Source organism: Pithys albifrons, chromosome 20 (assembly GCF_047495875.1).
Source record: "Pithys albifrons albifrons isolate INPA30051 chromosome 20, PitAlb_v1, whole genome shotgun sequence".
In the NCBI taxonomy this organism is placed as follows: Eukaryota; Metazoa; Chordata; class Aves; order Passeriformes; family Thamnophilidae; genus Pithys; species Pithys albifrons.
The window spans coordinates 3,843,946-3,864,592 of NC_092477.1; the positions used below are offsets into that span (position 1 = coordinate 3,843,946).

At 56.6% G+C, this 20,647-nt stretch overlaps 2 protein-coding genes across 2 annotated transcripts; one reads left to right on the forward strand and one right to left on the reverse strand.

The window, feature by feature from the left end:
- Positions 1-283: 283 nt before the first annotated feature.
- Positions 284-18,940, forward strand: CIMIP2A (ciliary microtubule inner protein 2A). Its single transcript, XM_071574483.1, has 7 exons — positions 284-339; positions 5,156-5,325; positions 9,424-9,740; positions 10,582-10,699; positions 12,553-12,647; positions 15,806-15,923; positions 17,660-18,940. The coding sequence occupies exons 1-7, from the start codon at positions 284-286 to the stop codon at positions 17,746-17,748; spliced, it is 963 nt and encodes a 320-aa protein (XP_071430584.1). The 3' UTR covers positions 17,749-18,940.
- On the reverse strand, positions 17,737-19,894 carry TUBB4B (tubulin beta 4B class IVb). The gene is made up of 4 exons (XM_071574482.1): positions 19,769-19,894; positions 19,561-19,669; positions 19,364-19,474; positions 17,737-18,945 (listed from the first exon to the last, which is right to left on the reverse strand). The coding sequence occupies exons 1-4, from the start codon at positions 19,823-19,825 to the stop codon at positions 17,885-17,887; spliced, it is 1,338 nt and encodes a 445-aa protein (XP_071430583.1). The 5' UTR covers positions 19,826-19,894; the 3' UTR covers positions 17,737-17,884.
- Positions 19,895-20,647: the final 753 nt, after the last annotated feature.

The following is a 20,647-nucleotide window of genomic DNA, read 5'->3' on the forward strand; positions in this document are numbered from 1 at the left end:
CTCTGCTGGGGCATGAACCACACCATGGGCACTGGGGCCACTTCCAGGGGACATCTGGCCTCGCTGTCCCCAGGGCTCTGAGCCTTGGAGACACCTGACAAACACCACAAAACTTCTGTGCTTGTCCAAATCTTCCAGGTGGGGGAACCAAGAGGTGTGTCCAGGAGAACCTGGAGAGTTCTGTGCTGCAGATGGAGCTCTGGCAGGTGCTGACATCACTGAGGTTCCCCTGGTGATCTCATCATGCTCTGTCTCCTCCACCACCAGCAGCTGTAACATCTCCATGGCAGCCTCCAGGGGAAACAACATCTTCCCCAGAAACCCCTACCACATCCCTGGGTAAGTGCTGGAGTTCATCCAAAATGTCCATTTCCAATGCAGATTGCTCTGCTTGGGATCAGGGAGTGTTTGAGATGATGTTTGGGGTTTTTAAAACACTCTTGAACATTCCATGTAGCAGTGTCTGAAGGAGACAGAGCTCCAGGAGAAGCAGCAGGGTAGAATTGCAGACCATGGCAAAACACACTGGGGGCAAGGCCAAAATTGTTCTTTTTCCCTGTTTTTTCTCCATTTCTTTTAAGCTGCTAAATGTTATCAGAGTTTCTGTGTAGTGTTTGGCTCCCAAACTGTCAGAATTTTTGCATCAAGGACGTTTGAAAGCCTCCTTTCTGTAAATAGTTGCATAGACATGACACTCTCTGGCCAATGGGTTGGGACCATTGCTGGAAGGACTTGGGAACTGGGGGTGCTGCTGGTCCAGTCCACACACAGATTTCTTCCCAAAGCTGTTTGTGACATTCTCCTCTGAGGCTTGGGAAGAAGCAACCAAGCTCTGCCCTGGGTAGGAGGCAATGAGGTACAGGGGGGAAAGTAGGACAGGAGTGGCAGGAATGAGGGATTGGCTCCACTGGGAACAGAGAAGCTGTGGGAGGGATCCTGTGCTGAGACCTGGGAATGGGCTGGGAAGGGCTGGATGGCCCAGAATCCCCCAGATGAGCTGAGCCTGAGGTGAGCTGGTGCCTGCCCAGGCTGCGGGGCTGGCACAGGGGATGCCAGCCCTGTCCCCTGGGTGCAGGCAGGTGAGGGCAGGAGCAGATCCAGAGCCACTGGCAGAGGGTGGAGCACATTCCCTTCAGCTCTGCTCCTGCAGTGCTGATCCAACAGTCCTTCCCATGACAGTGACATGCAGGATTTTTCCATTACTGATCTCTGTACCTTCCCCACTTACATAAACTCTGGGATTGGGGGTTTTTAACACATTTTTGCATGGCTGTGGCCACCTGGTGTGGTTTTCCCTGTGTGCTGGCAGGGGCTTGGGGAAGACCAGGAGCAACAAGGAGGGGTCTGTGGCTGGGCTTGGACCCCAAAAGCCTCCAAAGCTTGCCTTGCCTTGCCTTGCCTTGCCTTGCCTTGCCTTGCCTTGCCTTGCCTTGCCTTGCCTTGCCTTGCCTGCTGCCCCAGGAGCAGCTCCAGCCCCAGCACAGCCCCAGCAGCTGGAGCTGCCCCTCTCCAGAGCCAGCTGAAGGCAGGAGGAGGAACCAAATCCTGTTGCTGCATTTCTTGGTGCTGTGCAGGCTTGTGGTGTCCCCCTGAGCTCCTGTGGGTGCTGATGGTGCTGCTCTGCATCTGTTTTGGGTGGCTGAGGGCACTGCCAGAGCCCAGCAGATGGTGCTCCCTGAGCTGGGGCAGTGGCACATCACAGGGTGCCACCAGTTGTCCCATGTGCTGGTGAACCCACGAGTGTGACGAGGGTACCAAAGCAGGTTGGCTGTCACTTGGGTCAGGCAATGGGCACAGCAGGAGCTGGAAAATGCCAATGCCACACTCAGCTTTGGGAAGCCTAAACCAAATGATTGGGGTGGTTTGGGAAGTTGGTGCACAGAGAGGGGTCAATCCATGAATCCTGGGCACTGCCCTGCCCACCGTGTCATAGAATCACAGAATGGATTGGGTTGGAAAAGACCTCTGAGATCATCAAGTCCAGCCCTTGGTCCAACTCCAGTCCCTTTACCAGATCATGGCACTCAGTGCCACGGCCAAGCTCAGCTGAAAAACCTCCAGGGATGGGGAATCCACCCCCTCTCTGGGCAGCCCATTCCAATGCCTGAGCACTCTCTCTGTAGTAACCTCTCTGATTACTCTGGCTCTGCAGAGCTGGGAAGGGGTTGGAGCTGAGCAAGGATGGGCTCAGGGCCAAGGCTCTTCCCAAGGAGTCAGAGCAGGTTTGGGTGTCGAGTCTGGGGAGTGGTGATGGAAGAGATAAGGCTGAGCAGTGAAATGGGCTCAGCCTTGGGCCAGGGGGTTGGTTGGTGCTGCTCCCCAGTGAGGCCTGAGTGGCACTGCAGTGGGAACTGAGGAAAGGGGGTCCCTCGGGGTCCTCCATCACAATCCCCAGCACTGGGGACAAAGAGCCCTGCTGAGCTGGTCTGCTCTCCAGGCTTTTATCAGCAGCACTTGTAATTCCCTCCCTGGCAAATCCCTCTCTGTGCACCCAGACTGACTCGCTGGGCTCCTCTGCTGTTTAATTACTGGGGACTGGAACTCTCCCTCAGCCCAGCCATTATTTTGCTGATGATCAGAACCCCTCCAGCCATCCCATCATTATCCAGGCTGTGTCATTTATGCTCCTGCTCAGCTTTATCATCCTGAGCTGCTTCCCCATGTTGCAAGATTTACTGAGAGTCCCCGGGGAGCTGCTGGGAAGGGATCCTGCATGCAAAGTGGGCAAACCTGCCAAGAATGAATGCAGGGCTCTGCTTGCTGCTGGTTAAACTATTTGGAAGGGAAAGGACTTACTCATTATCTTGTGATCCTCATGCATCATCTGGCTTTATCCCTGGATCCACGCTGGGCTCATTGATTGAATGTTTCTGTCTGTCCATTGCAACTGGCAGCTCTGCCTTTCTTCAGGGCTGAACAGCATCTCCATTAGGAAAGCTGAGGGTGGAAGAGCTGAAGCTTTTAGTGGTGGTTCAGAGCAGAGTCAGAGCTCCAGCACCTGCCCTGCCCTCAGCCTGTCCCAGGGCTGAGAGCAAAGAGGCAACACAGAGATCCCAAAAAATCAGAGCCATGATTGTTCCTGGGGTTGAGCAGCTGCCTGTCCCTGCCCACCCCGTGCCAGGCAGTGCCCAGGTGGGCTCATGAGCCCGGGACTGCTCCTTGCTATGAGTGGAGGGGTGAAGAGGGTGCAGGCAAGGAATCTTTCTGATTTTTGAGATTGAATATTGAACAAGAGACACTGGGAATTTCCCAGTTACTCACTGTGTCAGAGCAGAGAGGGATTGCAAAACTTAAACTGGGACATGTTGGACTGGAAATGATATTTGAGCTGGGAGGCTGTGGCTGTCACCAGCCCAGGCTGGGCTCCCCAGCTGGGAGTTTTCCCACCCAGAGGTGCTGCTCCCTGAGCTCATCCCATGGTCCTCCACAAAGCAAAGCAGGAGCCTGTGCCTACACATGCCTGGGAATGGAGGAGCCAGTTCTCAGGCTGCCCCAGGAAAACATGCATGGGAACCACGGGCACACCCTCCTGCTGCATGTGCAACCACACGTGGCTCCTCAGTGTGCTGCTCCAGGAGCTCATTCACACTCGGGGGCACGTCCTGTGCCATCCCTGTCCTGGGCTCAGTCAATCCTGTGCCATCCCTGCCCTGGGCTCAGTCACTCCTGTGCCATCCCTGCCCTGGGCTCAGGCACATCCTGTGCCATCCCTTTCCCTGGACTCAGGGGCACGTCCTGTGCCATCCCTGCCCTGGGCTCAGTCAATCCTGTGCCATCCCTGCCCTGGGCTCAGAGACACTCCTGTGCCATCCCTGCCCTGGGCTCAGTCACTCCTGTGCCATCCCCTCCCCTGGGCTCAGACACTCCTGTGCCATCCTCTCCCCTGGGCTCAGGGGCATGTCCTGTGCCATCCCTTTCCCTGGGCTCAGGCACATCCTGTGCCAACCCTCCCCTGGACTCAGGGGCATGTCCTGTGCCATCCCCTCCCCTGGGCTCAGTCACTCCTGTGCCATCCCCTCCCCTGGGCTCAGTCACTCCTGTGCCATCCCCTCTCCTGGGCTCAGTCACTCCTGTGCCATCCCCTCCCCTGGGCTCAGTCACTCCTGTGCCATCCCCTCCCCTGGGCTCAGTCACTCCTGTGCCATCCCTGCCCTGGGCTCAGACACTCCTATGCCATCCCCTCCCCTGGGCTCAGTCACTCCTGTGCCATCCCCTCCCCTGGGCTCAGTCACTCCTGTGCCATCCCCTCCCCTGGGCTCAGACACTCCTGTGCGATCCCCTCCCCTGGGCTCAGGGGCACGTCCTGTGCCATCCCTTTCCCTGGGCTCAGGGGCACGTCCTGTGCCATCCCTTTCCCTGGGCTCAGGCACGTCCTGTGCCATCCCCTCCCCTGGGCTCAGACACTCCTGTGCCATCCCCTCCCCTAGGCTCAGACACTCCTGTGCCATCCCCTCCCCTGGGCTCAGACACTCCTGTGCCATCCCTGCCCTGGGCTCAGACACTCCTATGCCATCCCTCCCCTGGACTCAGGGGCACGTCCTGTGCCATCCCCTCCCCTGGGCTCAGGCACGTCCTGTGCCATCCCCTCCCCTGGGCTCAGACACTCCTGTGCAATCCCTGCCCTGGGCTCAGGGGCATGTCCTGTGCCATCCCCTCCCCTGGGCTCAGGCACATCCTGTGCCATCCCTGCCCTGGGCTCAGACACTCCCGTGCCATCCCTGCCCTGGGCTCAGGCACGTCCTGTGCCATCCTTGCCCTGGACTCAGGCACATCCTGTGCCATCCCTCCCCTGGGCTCAGGCACTCCCAGGCACGTGTGCTCCTGGACATGGTCCTTCCAGCACATAAAGCTCTACAGAGATTGGCACTGCCAGCGGGCAGGGTTGGGTGGGATACTGGGAAGGAATTCTTCCCTGGGAGGGTGGGCAGGCCCTGGCACAGGTTGCCCAGAGAAGCTGTGGCTGCCCCAGCCCTGGGAGTGTCCAAGGCCATGTTGGAGCAGCCTGGGCTGGTGGGAGGTGTCCCTGCCCATGGCAGGGGTGGAACTGGATGGTCTGTAAGGTCCCTTCCAACCAAACCAGTCTGTGATTTCATGATTACCTCTCAGTGGACACTTGCTGCCCTCTCAGTGATGGTTCTGTTTGGTTTCCCCTCAGCTATGGGGGGTATGTCCCTCAGTACAGCTTCAGGATTGGCAAAACCTATGGCAGAACCACCCACGACGTGCTGACAGACCCTGCTGTGGCCATGAGCCCTCGCTCTGTGCTGGCACCGCTGCACAAGCTCAAAACCATCAGTGAGTTCAGTTCCATCCTTGGGCGTCCAGGTGGGCACAACTCGGGTCTCCTCCCTCTGCCAGTGTGGGCCCATGGTGGGCACGGGCTCAGCCACCAGTGCTGGGGTCTGTGCCCATCCCTGGGGGCAATGGGATGTTTTCCTTGGAGCAGTTGTGGGGTGGAAGCACAGACAGCTGGAGAGCAGCACCAGGAGGGGCTGGAGCTCTTGAGGATGGGGATCCTCACATGGGTGTCCAGGGGAGAGGAGAGTTCAGTTCCTGGGTTATCTTTAGTGAGATGAAGACAAGGGATTTTATGGTTTATTATGAGCTCACTCCCCAGTTCTCTCAGGTTCCTGTCATGGTTTAACCCTGGTGAGTTAAACCCCACACAGCCACTTGCTCACAAACCCAAAATGTGGCCCAGAGTAGCTACTACAGAGAGAATTCCCTGTCCCAGGCAAACCCAGCACAATTCCACGGGCTAAAATCCACCTTTTTGGGGAAAGCTGGCTCTCCTACCTCCAATCCTTTCCTGGCTGGTGCAGAGCTCTTACAACTTGGGATTGATTTTGGTTCTTGCTGCTCCTCCTCAGCTCAGAAGGGCTCCTGTGCCTTCCCCTCCCTCCTCTCTCTTCCTTTCCCTTCCCACTTCTGCTAACAGGCCCCATCTCCTCCATCAGACACTGGGACATGCTCATGTTGATTCCCAGTGCTGGGAATTTGTAGGAATCTCCTACCAAGTCCCAGCCCTTCGAGGCAGTGTCCAGTCCCTGCTGAGCTGATCCAAACCAGGGCACAGCAACACCCACATCCCACCCTCTGTCACATCCCACCCTCTGTCACATCCCACCCTCTGTCACATCCCACCCTCTGTCACATCCCACCCTCTGTCACATCCCACCCTCTGTCACATCCCACCCTCTGTCACATCCCACCCTCTGTCACATCCCACCCTCTGCCATATCCCACCCTCTGCCACGTCCCATCCTCTGCCATGTCCCACCCCCTGTGGCTGAACTGTAGCTGTTCCCAGTGCCCTGGACAGTGGCATTCCAGCCTGAGCACAGGGATAACATTCCCATGTGGGATCTGGGTCTTTATTTCCCTGGGAATGGCCACACCAAGTGATGCTTTCCCATTTCTCCCTGGGAATCCACACCTTGCAGCTTCTTCCAAACTTTTGGCCTCCCTGTTCCTCCTGGCCCTGTTTTCCAGGATCCAGGGCCCCACTACACAGGTGGTGGTTACAGCCTTCACTCATGGACATTTAAATTTGCATTTCCTTGGCCTAACAAAGAGTTTGGATGGACTCAACTAACCAGCTGACCCAGTTGCTCCCTGTCATTATCCTGCCCTGATCCACTTTCTCTCCTCATCTGCAGCCAGGACCTCATGTTTGCACCTCCTTACTGAGGTGCTGGAGAAGTGGCCATGGGAAGCCACACCTTGTGCTCATAACTCCCCATCAGCAGCTCCTGCTGTCACTGTGCAATCCCTCAAACCCTCCTCAGGTGCTGCCTGGTGTCCTTCTGGGTGTTTTCCTTGCTGCAGATCAAAGAGCTGGTGGCAAGGTTGGGCCTGTGTTGTCTTTAGCAGAGTTGGTCTCAAGACTTTTCCTCAAGGTCTGGTTTTGATGCCCTCCTTGTTGGGCATCAAGAGCTTTGCTGGTTTCTATCAGTTAAATTCCTTGTTGTTTTCCTGCTGAAAGAGAGATCAGGTTCTTCTGGTGAGCAGGGACAGCAACAGGGAATGGCTGGAGCTGTGCCAGGGCAAGGACAGCACCCAGGGAATGGCTGGAGCTGTGCCAGGACAGGGACAGCACCCAGGGAATGGCTGGAGCTGTGCCAGGGCAAGGACAGCACCCAGGGAATGGCTGGAGCTGTGCCAGGGCAGGGACAGCACCCAGGGAATGGCTGGAGCTGTGCCAGGGCAGGGACAGCACCCAGGGAATGGCTGGAGCTGTGCCAGGGCAGGGACAGCAACAGGGAATGGCTGGAGCTGTGCCAGGGCAGGGACAGGGCACAGGGAATGGCTGGAGCTGTGTCAGGGCAGGGTCAGCACCCAGGGAATGGCTGGAGCTGTGCCAGGGCAAGGACAGCACCCAGGGAATGGCTGGAGCTGTGTCAGGGCAGGGACAGCACCCAGGGAATGGCTGGAGCTGTGCCAGGGCAGGGACAGCACCCAGGGAATGGCTGGAGCTGTGCCAGGGCAGGGACAGCACCCAGGGAATGGCTGGAGCTGTGCCAGGGCAGGGTCAGGTTGGATCTCAGGGAAAGGCTCTTCCCCCAGAGGGTGGTGGGCACTGACCAGGCTCCCCAGGGCAGTGGGCACAGCCCCAAGGCTGCCAGAGCTCCAGGAGGGTTTGGACGACTCTCTGAGGCACAGGGTGGGATTGTCTGTGCAGGGCCAGGGGTTGGACTGGATGGTCCTTGTGGGTCCCTCCCAACTCAGGATATTCTGTGATTCCAGGACATCAGCCAGGGTTGTGCTCAATCCCCCATTACCCACGTTGGCACTGAGGAGTTGGCACAGGCAGAGCCCACTTCCCAGAATCTGACCTAAAAACGTGGATATTTACTCAAATCTGAGCTCTCCTGCCTTTCCATGTAGTGCCTCACTGTGCAGCTTTTCTGAATCAATCAGTTTGCAAAACCAGGGTCATAAAAAGGAGCTCATATGGATTTCTTATAAGTACAAAACCATTTAAGTCTCCTTTTCCTTTAGTTTGTGGGAGAAAGAGGGTAAATGCAACGTTCTCATGAATAAGGGAGTGAAAAATAAGACAAATTGTGCTCTAAAATTTGCACTCAGGATTGAAAAATCACTTCCACCAGGTTTTGTCTTTATTTTGTTGGAAATTCAGTTACATAGAGCATATTATATAGACTTAATGCCCAAATTTATATCCAGTATGTGCTTCATCACCCACTCAGGGGCTGATGGCAAACCTAAACACCCTGCAGAGGTTGATACACTTGTAGAAAGGGGAAAGTTTTGCTCTGCACTGCAATTCCCCAGAAATTATAGAATCATTCAGGATGGAAAAGCTCCCCAAGATCCTCACTAGCCCAGCACTGCAGACAAAGTGACTCTCCAGCTGGAGCCTTTGCTGTTGGCTGGTGCCTCCTCCCCGGGGCTTTGCACTGGGACACAGATGTCCTCCCAAGAGGAGGTCAGAGGGAGGCTGGAACCATCAGAGGGTGGAAAAGTGATGACCTACGAGCACAAAAATGGAAGGAATTTGGTTTGTTTTAAAAAGACCAGGCTGACACAGGAACAGTTTTCCACTAAGGAAGTGGTGGCTGTGGGGTGTAAGGGGGATCCCCCTCTGGAGCCACCAAGGAGGGAGGGATGGGCACAGAGCACAGGGCAGTGCCCGGGCTGGGGCACCTGGGGAGCCACATCACAGGGGATTTTAAGGGAAAATCAGACCAAACTTGCCAAGCTCAGCTGTCCCTGCAGAGTCTGAACCACAGAGCTCAGTCCCTAATCCACAGTGGAGGTGTTTGGCATGTGCTGGGTGTGGGATAAGCTTTTTCCAGGCAGGGTCACAGCAGAGCCTTTCCTCGATGAGCAGCAGCTGTGCCAGGGCAGGAATTCCTCAGGGCAGGAATTCCTCAGGGCAGGAATTCCTCAGGGCAGAAATTCCTCAGGGCAGGGATGTCTCTGGGCTGAGCTGGCACAGCCACCCGGAGATAAGGACACAGGGCTGTTTGCACCCAATCACCAAATATTCCGAGCTGGAGGGGCCCCCCAAGGACCACGGAGTCCAGCTCTTCAGCAAATGGGCTGTACAGGGACTGAACCCACCCCCTGGGTGCTGTGGGCACCGAGCTCTGACCAGCTGAGCTTCCTCACAGCTTGGCTGGTGATGTTTTACCCTTAGAATAAAAGTGAAGTTATTTAACTTGTATTTCTGTGCAGGTTTATTGGATGGGGCTGGTGGCACTCACAGCCCATGAGACATGCAGGGAATGGGCTCTGGGATCCTTTTGGTCCCTTCCAACCCAAGTTGTTCTGTGGTTCTGCACCACTGACCCCCAGGCTCCTTTCCCTTCCTGCAGGGGGGTGTTGGGGTCCAGCGTGATGGGAACTCCTCACCCCCCTGGGCCACCCCTCTCTCCTAACCCAGTGCCTGTCCTGCAGGATACACTCCCTATGATGCTGCAGCAACCTCTCCCGAGGTGTCCATCGGGCCCAGGCCCCTCCTGCCAGGGCCAGGGCGGGTGCAGGACGAGCCCATGATGGTGCACATGAACCCCACGCACTGGCAGCGCCCCACGGACACGGCCTCGCCCGGTGCCCACCAGACCTGGCCCAACCAGTGGGGCCCAGGGGGGCTCTCCCTGCACCCTGCAGCCGAGCAGAGGGAGAAGCAGCTGTCTGAGGTGCCCCTGTCCTGCTGCCAGGGAAAAGGGGCTGCAGCTGGGCAGCTCTGCAACGCCTGCGAGGGCAGCAAAGTGGTGAGTGAGGGTGGGGGCATGGGGGGCATCTCCTGGGGCAGGGGGTGAGGAGGGCATTTCACACAGCTGTGGGTGGCAAGGGCAAGGGTGGGAAGTTTAGAAAGTCCAATAGAGAAAGGTCAGACACACTAATATTTCCAGCAGTAGCCAATTTACTACATCTTCAGGAAATTGTGTTAATTGTTAGTTGTGATTCCTAATCAAAAAGGTTTCTCATTTGGTTGGGTTGAACTTCAATCCCAGCCACAAGATCTCAGTTCATGCTGGGCTGGGCAGCCAGGCTTGTGTTTCCTGGGAGCCCTGATTCCACCTCCTCCTCCTGCAAAAAGAGGGCACTCCCAGCTCCTTTGGGGATGTGCCAGGTTCCTGCCCCCACCTGACAGTCCCCCCCTGGTCACCCCTCATTGGAACTCCAGCTCTGGTCTCCTCTGGAGCAGTGGCAGGGCCTGTCACGTGCCAGCAGCTGTGGCTCTGCAAATCCTCTGAAGGCAGAGATTAGAGGTTTGACGTGTAGAGTCAAAAGCTGGCTTGGATATAAATCCCAAGAAAAGGGGCATTTCCTGCTCCTTGCCCTCACAAACAGATTCACAGAGGACTTCAGTGCCCAAAGCCACCCTTGCTCTCCGTGAGGGTTTGGCAAAGGTCTTTGCAAGGTCTACAACTTGCTCATCCAGTAATTTGACTTTATCAGAAACTCTTGGAGTAGCTCTCAGTATGAAGCTGGGAAGAACTGGAAATGGCAGTTGCCATTCCCAGATTCTGGCAGGGATTGAAGCAAAGGAGCCAAGGGAAGAAGCAGGTTTGACTGGTGTTTATTTGATTTCTTCTTCTATGTTTTAAGCTGCTAGAAACTGGAGGTGTGACACTGCCAGGAGGGGCTCACATCCCACCCGAGGAGGAAGAAGATCCACTGCCAATCCTGCCAATTCCAAATGCCATCCGACAGAAAGCCACCTTAGGTAAAAGAGCAGCATGAGGCCACCTCAGAACTCACAGAATCAGTTGGGTTGGAAGAGACCTCTGAGATCATCACGTCCAACCCTTACAGATCATGGCACTCAGTGCCATGTCCAGTCTCACCATAGAAACCTCCAGGGATGGGGAATCCATCCCCTCTCTGGGCAGCCCATTTCAATGCCTGAGCACTCTCTCTGCAAAGAATTTCTTCCTGATATCCAACCTAAACCTCCCCTGACAGAGCTTGAGCCCCTCTTGTTCTCCTGTTGGTTGCCTGGGAGAAGAGACCAACCCCCACCTGGCCAGAACTTCCCTTCAGGGAGTTCCAGACAGTGCTGAGGTCACCTCTGAGCCTCCTCTTCTCCAGGCTGAACACCCCCAGCTCCCTCAGCCTCTCCCCACAGCACTTGTGCTCCAGTCCCTTCTCCAGCCTCGTTGCTCTTCTCACTTGGGTTGGAAGAGACCTCGGAGATCATCAAATCCTTGATCCAACCCCACTGTGATCACCAGCCCAGGGCACTCTGTGCCCTGGGCTGGTGATCACAGTGGGGTTGGATCAAGACATGTTGGATTCTCTGTCCCTGGAGGTGTTTAAGAGGACACTCAGTGCCACATCCAGTCCCTTCTCCAGCCTCGTTGCTCTTCTCTGGCCCCGCTCCAGCCCCTCAATCTCTTGCCTCAACTGAGGGGCCCAGAACTGAACACAACACTCAAGGTGTGGCCTCCCCAAGGCAGAGTCCAGGGGAAGGGTCACTGCCCTGGGCCTGCTGGCCACGCTAGTTTGGATCCAGGCCAGGATCCCATTGGCCTTCTTGGCCACATGTCACCCCTTCTCCCCCATGGGAGAACCTCAGAGGCAGTGGCCAGTTGCTCCAGCTCATTGGAACCCTTTGGGATGGAAATTCCCCTGCTCCTCTCCCTGCAAGGACATTTCTTTGGGATGCTGCCACCTCTGTGGGGGTCATGCTGAGGGACGTGTGCCCATGGGCTGCTGGAAGGGACTCAGGAGTCATCTCAGTGGCTCCAGAAAGTGAGGAGAGATGGGCTATGGGCTCTGTCCCACCCCAGTGGCTCCAGGAGCATCTGTTCCCACTGAGGGTGTTATTCCTGCCCTAGAAATAAGCTGTTTTCCTGAGTCCCCAAACCCACACTCACCATGAAGGGACAAACCCTGTCTGGCACTTCCCCCCTTGCTCTGGAGGAACATTCCTGTGCAGCAGGAGGTGATGGGTGATGGACTGAGCTCCCCCTCAGCACCAGTGGGTGGGATCCTTCACTCCACAGTGGAGCACAGGAATACAGGGATCACAACATTCCAGGTAAAAGGAAGGAGCATCCACGCTTTAGGATGCAGAGGAAAAATTCCTCTCTCCAAAGCATTCCTTTGGAAAGAGGGGGCCTGGGCTGCTTGGAGGTTCTACCTCTCTGTATTTTATGTAGTTTTAGACTTAATAAAGTTTCTGTTCTGGGAATTTGGGCAGGGCAGATGAGGAAGAAAGGTTGGACACCTGGTTGTTAATCCCTGAATGTGTCTCACACTGTGAGAGAACATGAAAGAGCTGTTGATGTAAAGAAAAGACTGTAAGAAAATGAAATTGTTCTTCCATACCTCATGGAGATCAACAAAAATCAGTTCAGCCCATTGTGTTTTTCCTGGGAATCATAAGGAAAAACTCTTTCAGAGAAGACAGTTCACGTGTAAGAGTTAATTTTTCAATTTAAATTGAATAATTTTTCCTTCCTACACTCTGAGGTTTTATATTCATCCCAGGCTCCTCCACTTCCAGTCTGGGTGATCCTTAAATGATACGTGTGTTCTCCAGCAGAAAATGTTCTCTCTTGTCTTCATCCAAAGGGTACACTGGATTCATTCCCTGCTTCACCAACAACCTTGGACTGACCTACATCCCAGGTGTGAGGAAGGCAATGAAGGAGTTTGACCACCACCAGGTAGGTCACATATTGCTGAAATAAGAGTGTACACAATGTGGATGCTGAGCCACCAGAATTTTCAGTAGTAGGAGCAGAAGTGGGTTATAAGCACAAGCAAAATGAAATGTTATTGGCTAACACTGAAAAAAACATGAGTGATTAAATTCTGAACTTGTTTCCTTGGGACATTCAGGGAGGATAAACGAGTTCATGAAAGGATTAAGCAAATCTACTGAGGGCTGGGTCAAAGGTGGCTGTTAAAAATGTTGCTCTGAGTGTAGGAATCCAGCATGCAACTCTCTGCTCTTCCCTCATGGAATGTATCTTCTCCATGTGGATGGCAGTGCTGGGTGCCTTCCTGTGCTGCTTGGGAGGATGTGTCCCCCTTTTAATTGCTTGTGAGGCTTTCTCCTTTACTAACATCGTTTGTCTTAAAGGGATCTAGAGCTCTTTCTCCTCCTTCTGGGAAGGACACAGGAATATCCCAACGGAAAGGCAGTGTTGTAAGAGCTCCCATGCCATGCCACATAATCCTCCTGCACCGAAAACGAGACCCCTCCCACAGCAGTTAATTGTTTGTGTCCAAAGCTACACATTCCTTCTTGCCCTCGGGATGTAGAGAGATTCCCGGCATGCAGATTGTCTCCCGATATGCAGGGAGATGAGGAGATCCCTGATATGCAGGGAGATGAGGAGATCCCAGGGATGCAGAGATGAGATCCCCGGGATGCAGAGAGTTGAGATCCCCGGGGTGCAGAGAGATGAGATCCCCGAGGTGCAGAGAGATGAGATCCCCGAGGTGCAGAGAGATGAGATCCCCGGGATGCAGAGATGAGATCCCCGGGGTGCAGAGATGAGATCCCCGGGATGCAGAGAGTTGAGATCCCCGGGGTGCAGAGAGATGAGATCCCCAGATGCAGAGAGATGAGATCCCTGGGATGCAGAGATGAGATCCCCGGGGTGCAGAGAGATGAGATCCCCGGGGTGCAGAGAGATGAGATCCCCGGGGTGCAGAGAGATGAGATCCCCGGGGTGCAGAGAGATGAGATCCCCGGGGTGCAGAGAGATGAGATCCCCGGGGTGCAGAGAGATGAGATCCCCGGGGTGCAGAGAGATGAGATCCCCGGGGTGCAGAGAGATGAGATCCCCGGGGTGCAGAGAGATGAGATCCCCGGGGTGCAGAGAGGTGAGATCCCCGGGGTGCAGAGAGGTGAGATCCCCGGGGTGCAGAGAGGTGAGATCCCCGGGGTGCAGAGAGGTGAGATCCCCGGGATGCAGAGAGGTGAGATCCCCAGATGCAGAGAGATGAGATCCCTGGGATGCAGAGATGAGATCCCCGGGATGCAGAGAGGTGAGATCCCCGGGATGCAGAGAGATGAGATCCCCAGATGCAGAGAGATGAGATCCCTGGGATGCAGAGATGAGATCCCCGGGATGCAGAGAGTTGAGATCCCCGGGGTGCAGAGAGATGAGATCCCCAGATGCAGAGAGATGAGATCCCTGGGATGCAGAGATGAGATCCCCGGGATGCAGAGAGGTGAGATCCCCGGGGTGCAGAGAGATGAGATCCCCGGGGTGCAGAGAGATGAGATCCCCAGGATGCAGAGAGGTGAGATCCCCGAGGTGCAGAGAGATGAGATCCCCGAGGTGCAGAGAGGTGAGATCCCCGGGATGCAGAGAGGTGAGATCCGTGGGATGCAGAGAGGTGAGATCCCCGGGGTGCAGAGAGGTGAGATCCCCGAGATGCAGAGAGATGAGATCCCCAGGATGCAGAGAGGTGAGATCCCCGAGGTGCAGAGAGGTGAGATCCCCGGGATGCAGAGAGGTGAGATCCCCGGGGTGCAGAGAGATGAGATCCGTGGGATGCAGAGATGAGATCCCCAGGGTGCAGCAGCCTCGCTGGTCCAGCCCCGCGAACGTGGATGGGCTCACCAAAAGCAGGCAATGCCATTGCAGCCCTTCCTGCTCCCACTGCCATGCCTTCATCCCGGAGCGTACGGGTGTGATGCAGGAAAACCCCGCCGGACTGAGGCTCCCCGGCTCAGAGAAAGGAGCTGGGAAGGGCTGAGGCAGCGGGGAGGGCAGCGGGGCCGGGCGCGCAGGGAGCGCCGTGCGCTGGCCGGGATTGATGCGCTTCCCTGCGCTGGCTCCCTTCTCCTCCCCTGCTGCCATGAATAGGAATTGAAATGGAGCAAGGAGAACAAACCCCAGGCATTATCCAAGCTAAATGTGCTCTTTGCAAAGCCCTCCTGCCCCTTTGCTGTGCAGCACATTGGCGAGGGAGGGTCACGATGCGGCGGGATCCAGGCTGGCTCGGCAGCACCGGGGAACACACAGGCTGAGGAGAGAGAATCACACACAGTTCTAAGATGGCCTCTGACTTCAAGCCACTGATTTTGTGCCCTCAATCTCGGCTGCCCTCGGTTACGCGCGGGGATGTGCCTTGGCTCACTGCTCACTGCACCGGGCACAGTAACACCCTCCTCTCCGCATTGCCGGGGGAGCAGCCACAGCTCCATCACAGCCACAGGGGGGTGCGCACCCCCCGAGGGGCTGGCACAGCTCCGGGGACACCTCTGGGTGGCTGTGACACCCACCCTCCTGCCCAGCCCCGCGGAGGGCACGGAGACCCCCAGCAGGTGATTTACTCTCCCTTCCGTTACCGCTCCCTGAGCCTTCCTGTTCCTCCTGGCCTGGCAATTCCAGGCTGAGGCTGTCGGTGGGGGCACAGGGGCAGCTGAAGGCTCAGCCCCAAACACAGGTGTGCCCAGATCCAGCAGGTGCTGCTGGCTCAGGACAGCCCAGCAGGAGCACCAGGAGGCTGGGATGGTGCCCACGGTCTGCAGGATCCTGAGCACCTGGGTCAGGACTTGCTCTGGGCACAGGGAATGAGGTGGCAGAGGCTGCTGCCAACACCTGCCAGGAGAAAAACATCTGCCAGGAGAAAAACAACTCCTGCCAACACCTGCCAGGAGCAAAACTTAAGGAGTGGGAAAAGGGGGAGATTCAATGTAGCTTTGAACCAGAAAAAAAGGACTAGAAAGAGAATTGCTTTATATTGGCTTAAATATTTCATGTAATGTAGAGTCAAAGCACATGACTTTGGTAAAAATAGTAAGTTTTAAAATAAGCAGTTTCATGTTGTTGTGGTTTTTTTTTTCCCTTTTGTTTTCCAGATTTTGCAGAGAAATCCACCTTTCACCTTGGGGCTGAGATTTCCCCTAACACACTGGCCAGACACCAAAATTTACACCAGTGGTGGACTGAAACCTGCCTACACTGGCTTTGTACCACGTAAGTTTATCTACTGAGTGAAAAGGGAAAGTCACCAATTACTGGGTTAAGTGGTGCTGTCGGGAGCTGAGTGAAGGGAAGTTACTGAAATGTTCTATGCAGGTTACTATGCAGATTTTTTTCCCAGTCTGTGCCATGCCCTGCCTGCCTGTGGGACAGCCCAGCATTCCCACTGCCAGGCTCACCAGGGCACAATTCCAGCCACCACCCCCTTCCTGAGGCAGGAGAGGCTCAGTGACACTTCCCCCTGCCCCCTGTCAGGACACGGATTGTGTTCTAAAAAGCTTAAAGTCTCATAAAAAGCAAAAGGTAGGTGATACAAAGTGATTGAAATGGCACAAAAAGCACAGGGAAATGGGACTGGCCATCAGGACAGGTGTCTGTCAGAGCCCTGTCAGGTCTTGGTGCTGCCTAAAAGGGGAAGTCTGGAGGAATTTTCTGTCTGGTGAAGGTACCAGGGTAAAATCTCAACAAATCAACAACTACTGTATTGCTGTGGTTGGTCACAGCTCTGATGTGGGTGGGAAATCAGGGAGCTCCAGCTGGGAAGAACCAAACCCATGGCTTGTCCTTACTGCAGTGCAGAGGGGAAATGGGAAAAGGTATAAAATGTGGAATAATTTAAACCAAAGAGTGGGGAAACAATCCTGGCAAGGCTGGGCTGTGGCTGATGGAGAGGTTGAGGCAGTGAGTGTGGCTTTAGTGAGACTTGAAACAGGACCTGGGAAAGCCAGGCAGGAAAGGCCCAGGTGAACACTCAGCCAGTCAGGGAGGAAGAGAAACCCACCCTAAAATCCAGAGCAAGGATCAGCTCCTCAGTGTTACTTCAGGCTTTGTAGATCTGTTGCCATCTTTCCCCCTACAGCCTGTTCTGTGCAGGTCTGACATTCCCGTTCCCTGCCCCCAGAGCCACCAGTCAGCAGAGCTTTAACTGCTCCAACCAGTCCAGCTTGGGGTGGAGAAAGTTAATTAAGGCAGAAAACCTTTAAACAAAAGCAGCTACAATTGAGAACGCTGACCAGAGTTCCTCCAGCAGGGAAGGAGCCTGTTCCCTCCTGTCCAGCTTTGTCACTTTGGGTGACACTGAACATACTGACTGTTCCCACAGTAAAAATGTGCTGAGTTAATACAGGGGTTTCACGAGACAAACCAGTGTCAGACCCTGCCAGGTGTTCAGCTCACCCCAAACCAGAGGCTGCACTAACACTTGGTTGTTTCAAATCCTCTAGTGATTTTTTTTAGGGGCAACTGCATGGATGGGAGAGCTTTGGTGCCACCTGTGCCCAGCAGTAGGTGCCACCCAGGCTGTTCCCAGCACTCCTGGGCCAGGCCACAGCTCCCTGCTGGGTTTGCAGTGCTGAGGAGCTGCAGAGATCAGCTCAGCCGCTGCCAGGGACACCCACAGTGCTGTGGCACTCGCTGGCACCATTTCATGCCCAGGCAGCTCCAACCTACAGTGGCCCCTGCATGTCCAGCCCAGCAGCAGCTGCTCAGCCCCTGCCCTGCCAGGCTGCAACAGCCACAGGGCACTAAATTTAGATACAGCTTGGAGCTAATTCCACCCTCCATGTCAGCGTGTCCTCATCCAGCCTACCTGATCATAGGGAATACCAGGGAATTTCTTCAATTCCCACAGCAGGGCTGTCACCGTGCCAGTGACACAACAGGCATCACCTGGCTGGGGGCAGCACAGGAGGGTGGCAGCTCATGCCAAGTCCACTCTTTTCCTTTTCCAGACCTCCGGGACACTTATGGCCTCACGTATGGGAACGGCACCCGGGAAGCTTTCCGGAAAGAACAGAGGAGACGGGGCTTTGCACTGTGAAAACTGCTTTAATGGTGCCTGTACAGCATTGGAAGTGACTTTGAAACAGCAATAATAACACAACACAAACAGAACTTTTCAATGAGAGAGTTCATACAACTTTAAACAAAATTTACAGGTGTTCAACTGCATAGCTCTACTCTGCCTCCTCCTCAGCCTCCTCCTCAAACTCTCCCTCCTCCTCGGCTGTGGCATCCTGGTACTGCTGGTACTCAGACACCAGGTCATTCATGTTGCTCTCAGCCTCTGTGAACTCCATCTCGTCCATGCCCTCGCCCGTGTACCAGTGCAGGAAGGCCTTTCTGCGGAACATCGCAGTGAACTGCTCAGAAATGCGTTTGAACAGCTCCTGGATGGCCGTGCTGTTGCCAATGAAGGTGGCAGACATTTTGAGGCCGCGAGGTGGAATGTCACAGACTGCTGTCTTAACGTTATTGGGGATCCACTCAACAAAATAGCTGCTATTTTTGTTCTGGACGTTGAGCATCTGCTCGTCCACCTCTTTCATGGACATGCGGCCCCTGAAGACGGCGGCCACCGTCAGATAGCGGCCGTGACGCGGGTCACACGCTGCCATCATGTTCTTGGCATCGAACATCTGCTGGGTGAGCTCTGGCACGGTGAGAGCCCGGTACTGTTGGCTCCCACGGCTGGTGAGCGGGGCAAAACCGGGCATGAAAAAGTGCAGGCGAGGGAAGGGGACCATGTTCACCGCCAGCTTGCGCAGGTCAGCGTTGAGCTGGCCCGGGAACCGCAGGCAGGTGGTGACACCGCTCATGGTGGCAGACACGAGGTGGTTCAGGTCCCCGTAGGTGGGGGTCGTTAACTTGAGTGTTCTGAAGCAGATGTCGTACAGCGCCTCGTTATCGATACAATACGTCTCGTCCGTGTTCTCCACCAGCTGGTGCACCGAGAGCGTGGCGTTGTAGGGCTCTACTACGGTATCTGACACTTTAGGGGAGGGCACGACACTGAAAGTATTCATAATTCTGTCTGGGTACTCCTCCCGGATTTTGCTGATGAGAAGGGTACCCATGCCAGAGCCTGTGCCACCACCCAGAGAGTGAGTAAGCTGAAAGCCCTGGAGACAATCACAGCTTTCTGCCTCCTTCCTTACAACATCTAACACAGAATCGACTAATTCAGCACCTTCCGTATAATGGCCCTTTGCCCAGTTGTTTCCTGCTCCGCTCTGACCTGGAAAAGAGCCATTTTCGTATTAGATTACGGTCACTGCTTCCTGCTTATTGCTTGCAAGCAAAGCTTAAGAGCATCAGGCTCCATGAAAGCTTTTCATCTTATCGAGCGCAGGGCTGTGGTTTCACACAGGCACCTCTGCAGCGGCTCGGCAGACACAGAGAAAACATTAATTATCAATGAAACAGCAGCCACTCCGTTCCTCCCGCTGGCACGGGAGGCGGGGAACGAGAATCGCAAAGAGCAACGACCTCTGGTGCCGCCTCGGAGCTGCTCCCAGCCGCAATCGCGGTGCTCCACGCCAGGATTAGCCCCGGCGGGGCCGGTGCCTCGGAGCATGTGCGGCGGGGCAGCCCCGCAGTGCCCGGCCCGGCCCTGCCCTGCCCCACCCGCGGCTCCTCCGCCCCCGCGTACTCACCGAACACGAAGTTGTCCGGCCTGAATATCTGGCCGAAGGGCCCGGAGCGCACCGAGTCCATGGTGCCGGGCTCCAGGTCCACCAGCACGGCTCGGGGCACGTACTTGCCGCCTGCAACACAGGGGGAGCCGTCACTGCGGCGCCGGGGGGGGCGCGGCGAGTCCGGGGGGGGCGGCGCGGGAGGGGCCCGGCCCTACCTGTGGCCTCGTTGTAGTAGACATTGATGCGCTCCAGCTGCAGGTCGCTGTCGCCGTGGTAAGTGCCGGTGGGGTCGATGCCATGCTCGTCGCTGATCACCTCCCAGAACTGCCGGAGAGAAGCGCGTCAGGGGCGGCCGTGCCCGGCCAGCCGCGCCCCGCTCGCCTTCCCCCACACCCCGCCCCGGCCCGCTCTCCCCGCCCGGACCTTGGCCCCGATCTGGTTCCCGCATTGCCCGGCCTGCAGGTGCACGATCTCCCTCATTATGGCGGCGGCTCCGAGCGCTCTCACCGACCCCAACCTTCCCCCAACTGACTCTGACTGCGTGAGGCAACCGCCAGCCCTTATATAGAGGCGGAATGCGCGCGCAGCCGCCTTCTCCCCGCCCAGCCGTCCATTCGCAGTCGCGATTGGCTCCCTTTAACGAGGCTCCGCGAGCCGGAGAACCCGATTGGCCGTTTCGCTGCCAGTCAAGCCGTTGGCCGCGCTCGCCCCGCCCCGCTGCCCGTCGGTGCCGCTGCCGCGCCGGGAGTGCCCGCCCCGCGCGGCCGCGATTGGCCCAGTTGAATGATTGATGTCGGCGGCGATTGGCTGCGGCGCGCGGGGGCCGCGCTCCGGCCGCCTGATTGGCCGCGGGGGCAGCGCCCCGGTAACCGTCGCAGTGGCTCCGCAGCGGGCGCTGGGCGGTGGCCGCCGCAGCCGCCCCTCCCTCCGCGGGCGCCGAGGGCGCGCTTGGCGCAGCGGGGGCGGCGGCGGCTCCTCCTCACTGCGGGACAGGGCGGGCCCCACAGTGATTTTCCCCCCCTCGTTCCGCCCCTCGCCTCTCTCCCCCTGCCCTTCCCGCACCGCTCCCCGCCAGTCCCGGTGTCTGTGTGAGGGGTGTGGGGGGGGGGAAACTGGCCGTCCCCCGGTGTGCGCACGCGCGGGCTGCGGCGGCGTTCCAGCACTTTCTGGCGCGCGGTCCCGCCCCAGGGCGTTGTCATGGCGACCTCCCTCTCTCTCTGTCGCGCGCGCGCGCGCGCCCGGGGGGACGGCGGGAAAAGGGCCGGGGAGGGACAGGACATGGAGGGGCGGCAGGGGAGTGTG

Coding starts and splice junctions, on each gene's coding strand:
- CIMIP2A (XM_071574483.1), top strand. CDS start 284: ATGGCAGCCTCCAGGGGAAACAACATCTTCCCCAGAAACCCCTACCAC. Junction 5,326..9,423: donor TTCCATCCTTGGGCGTCCAG/GTGGGCACAACT, acceptor CCTGTCCTGCAG/GATACACTCCCTATGATGCT. Junction 9,741..10,581: donor CCTGCGAGGGCAGCAAAGTG/GTGAGTGAGGGT, acceptor CTATGTTTTAAG/CTGCTAGAAACTGGAGGTGT.
- TUBB4B (XM_071574482.1), bottom strand. CDS start 19,825: ATGAGGGAGATCGTGCACCTGCAGGCCGGGCAATGCGGGAACCAGATC. Junction 19,670..19,768: donor GGAACCAGATCGGGGCCAAG/GTCCGGGCGGGG, acceptor TCTCTCCGGCAG/TTCTGGGAGGTGATCAGCGA. Junction 19,475..19,560: donor CTACTACAACGAGGCCACAG/GTAGGGCCGGGC, acceptor CCTGTGTTGCAG/GCGGCAAGTACGTGCCCCGA.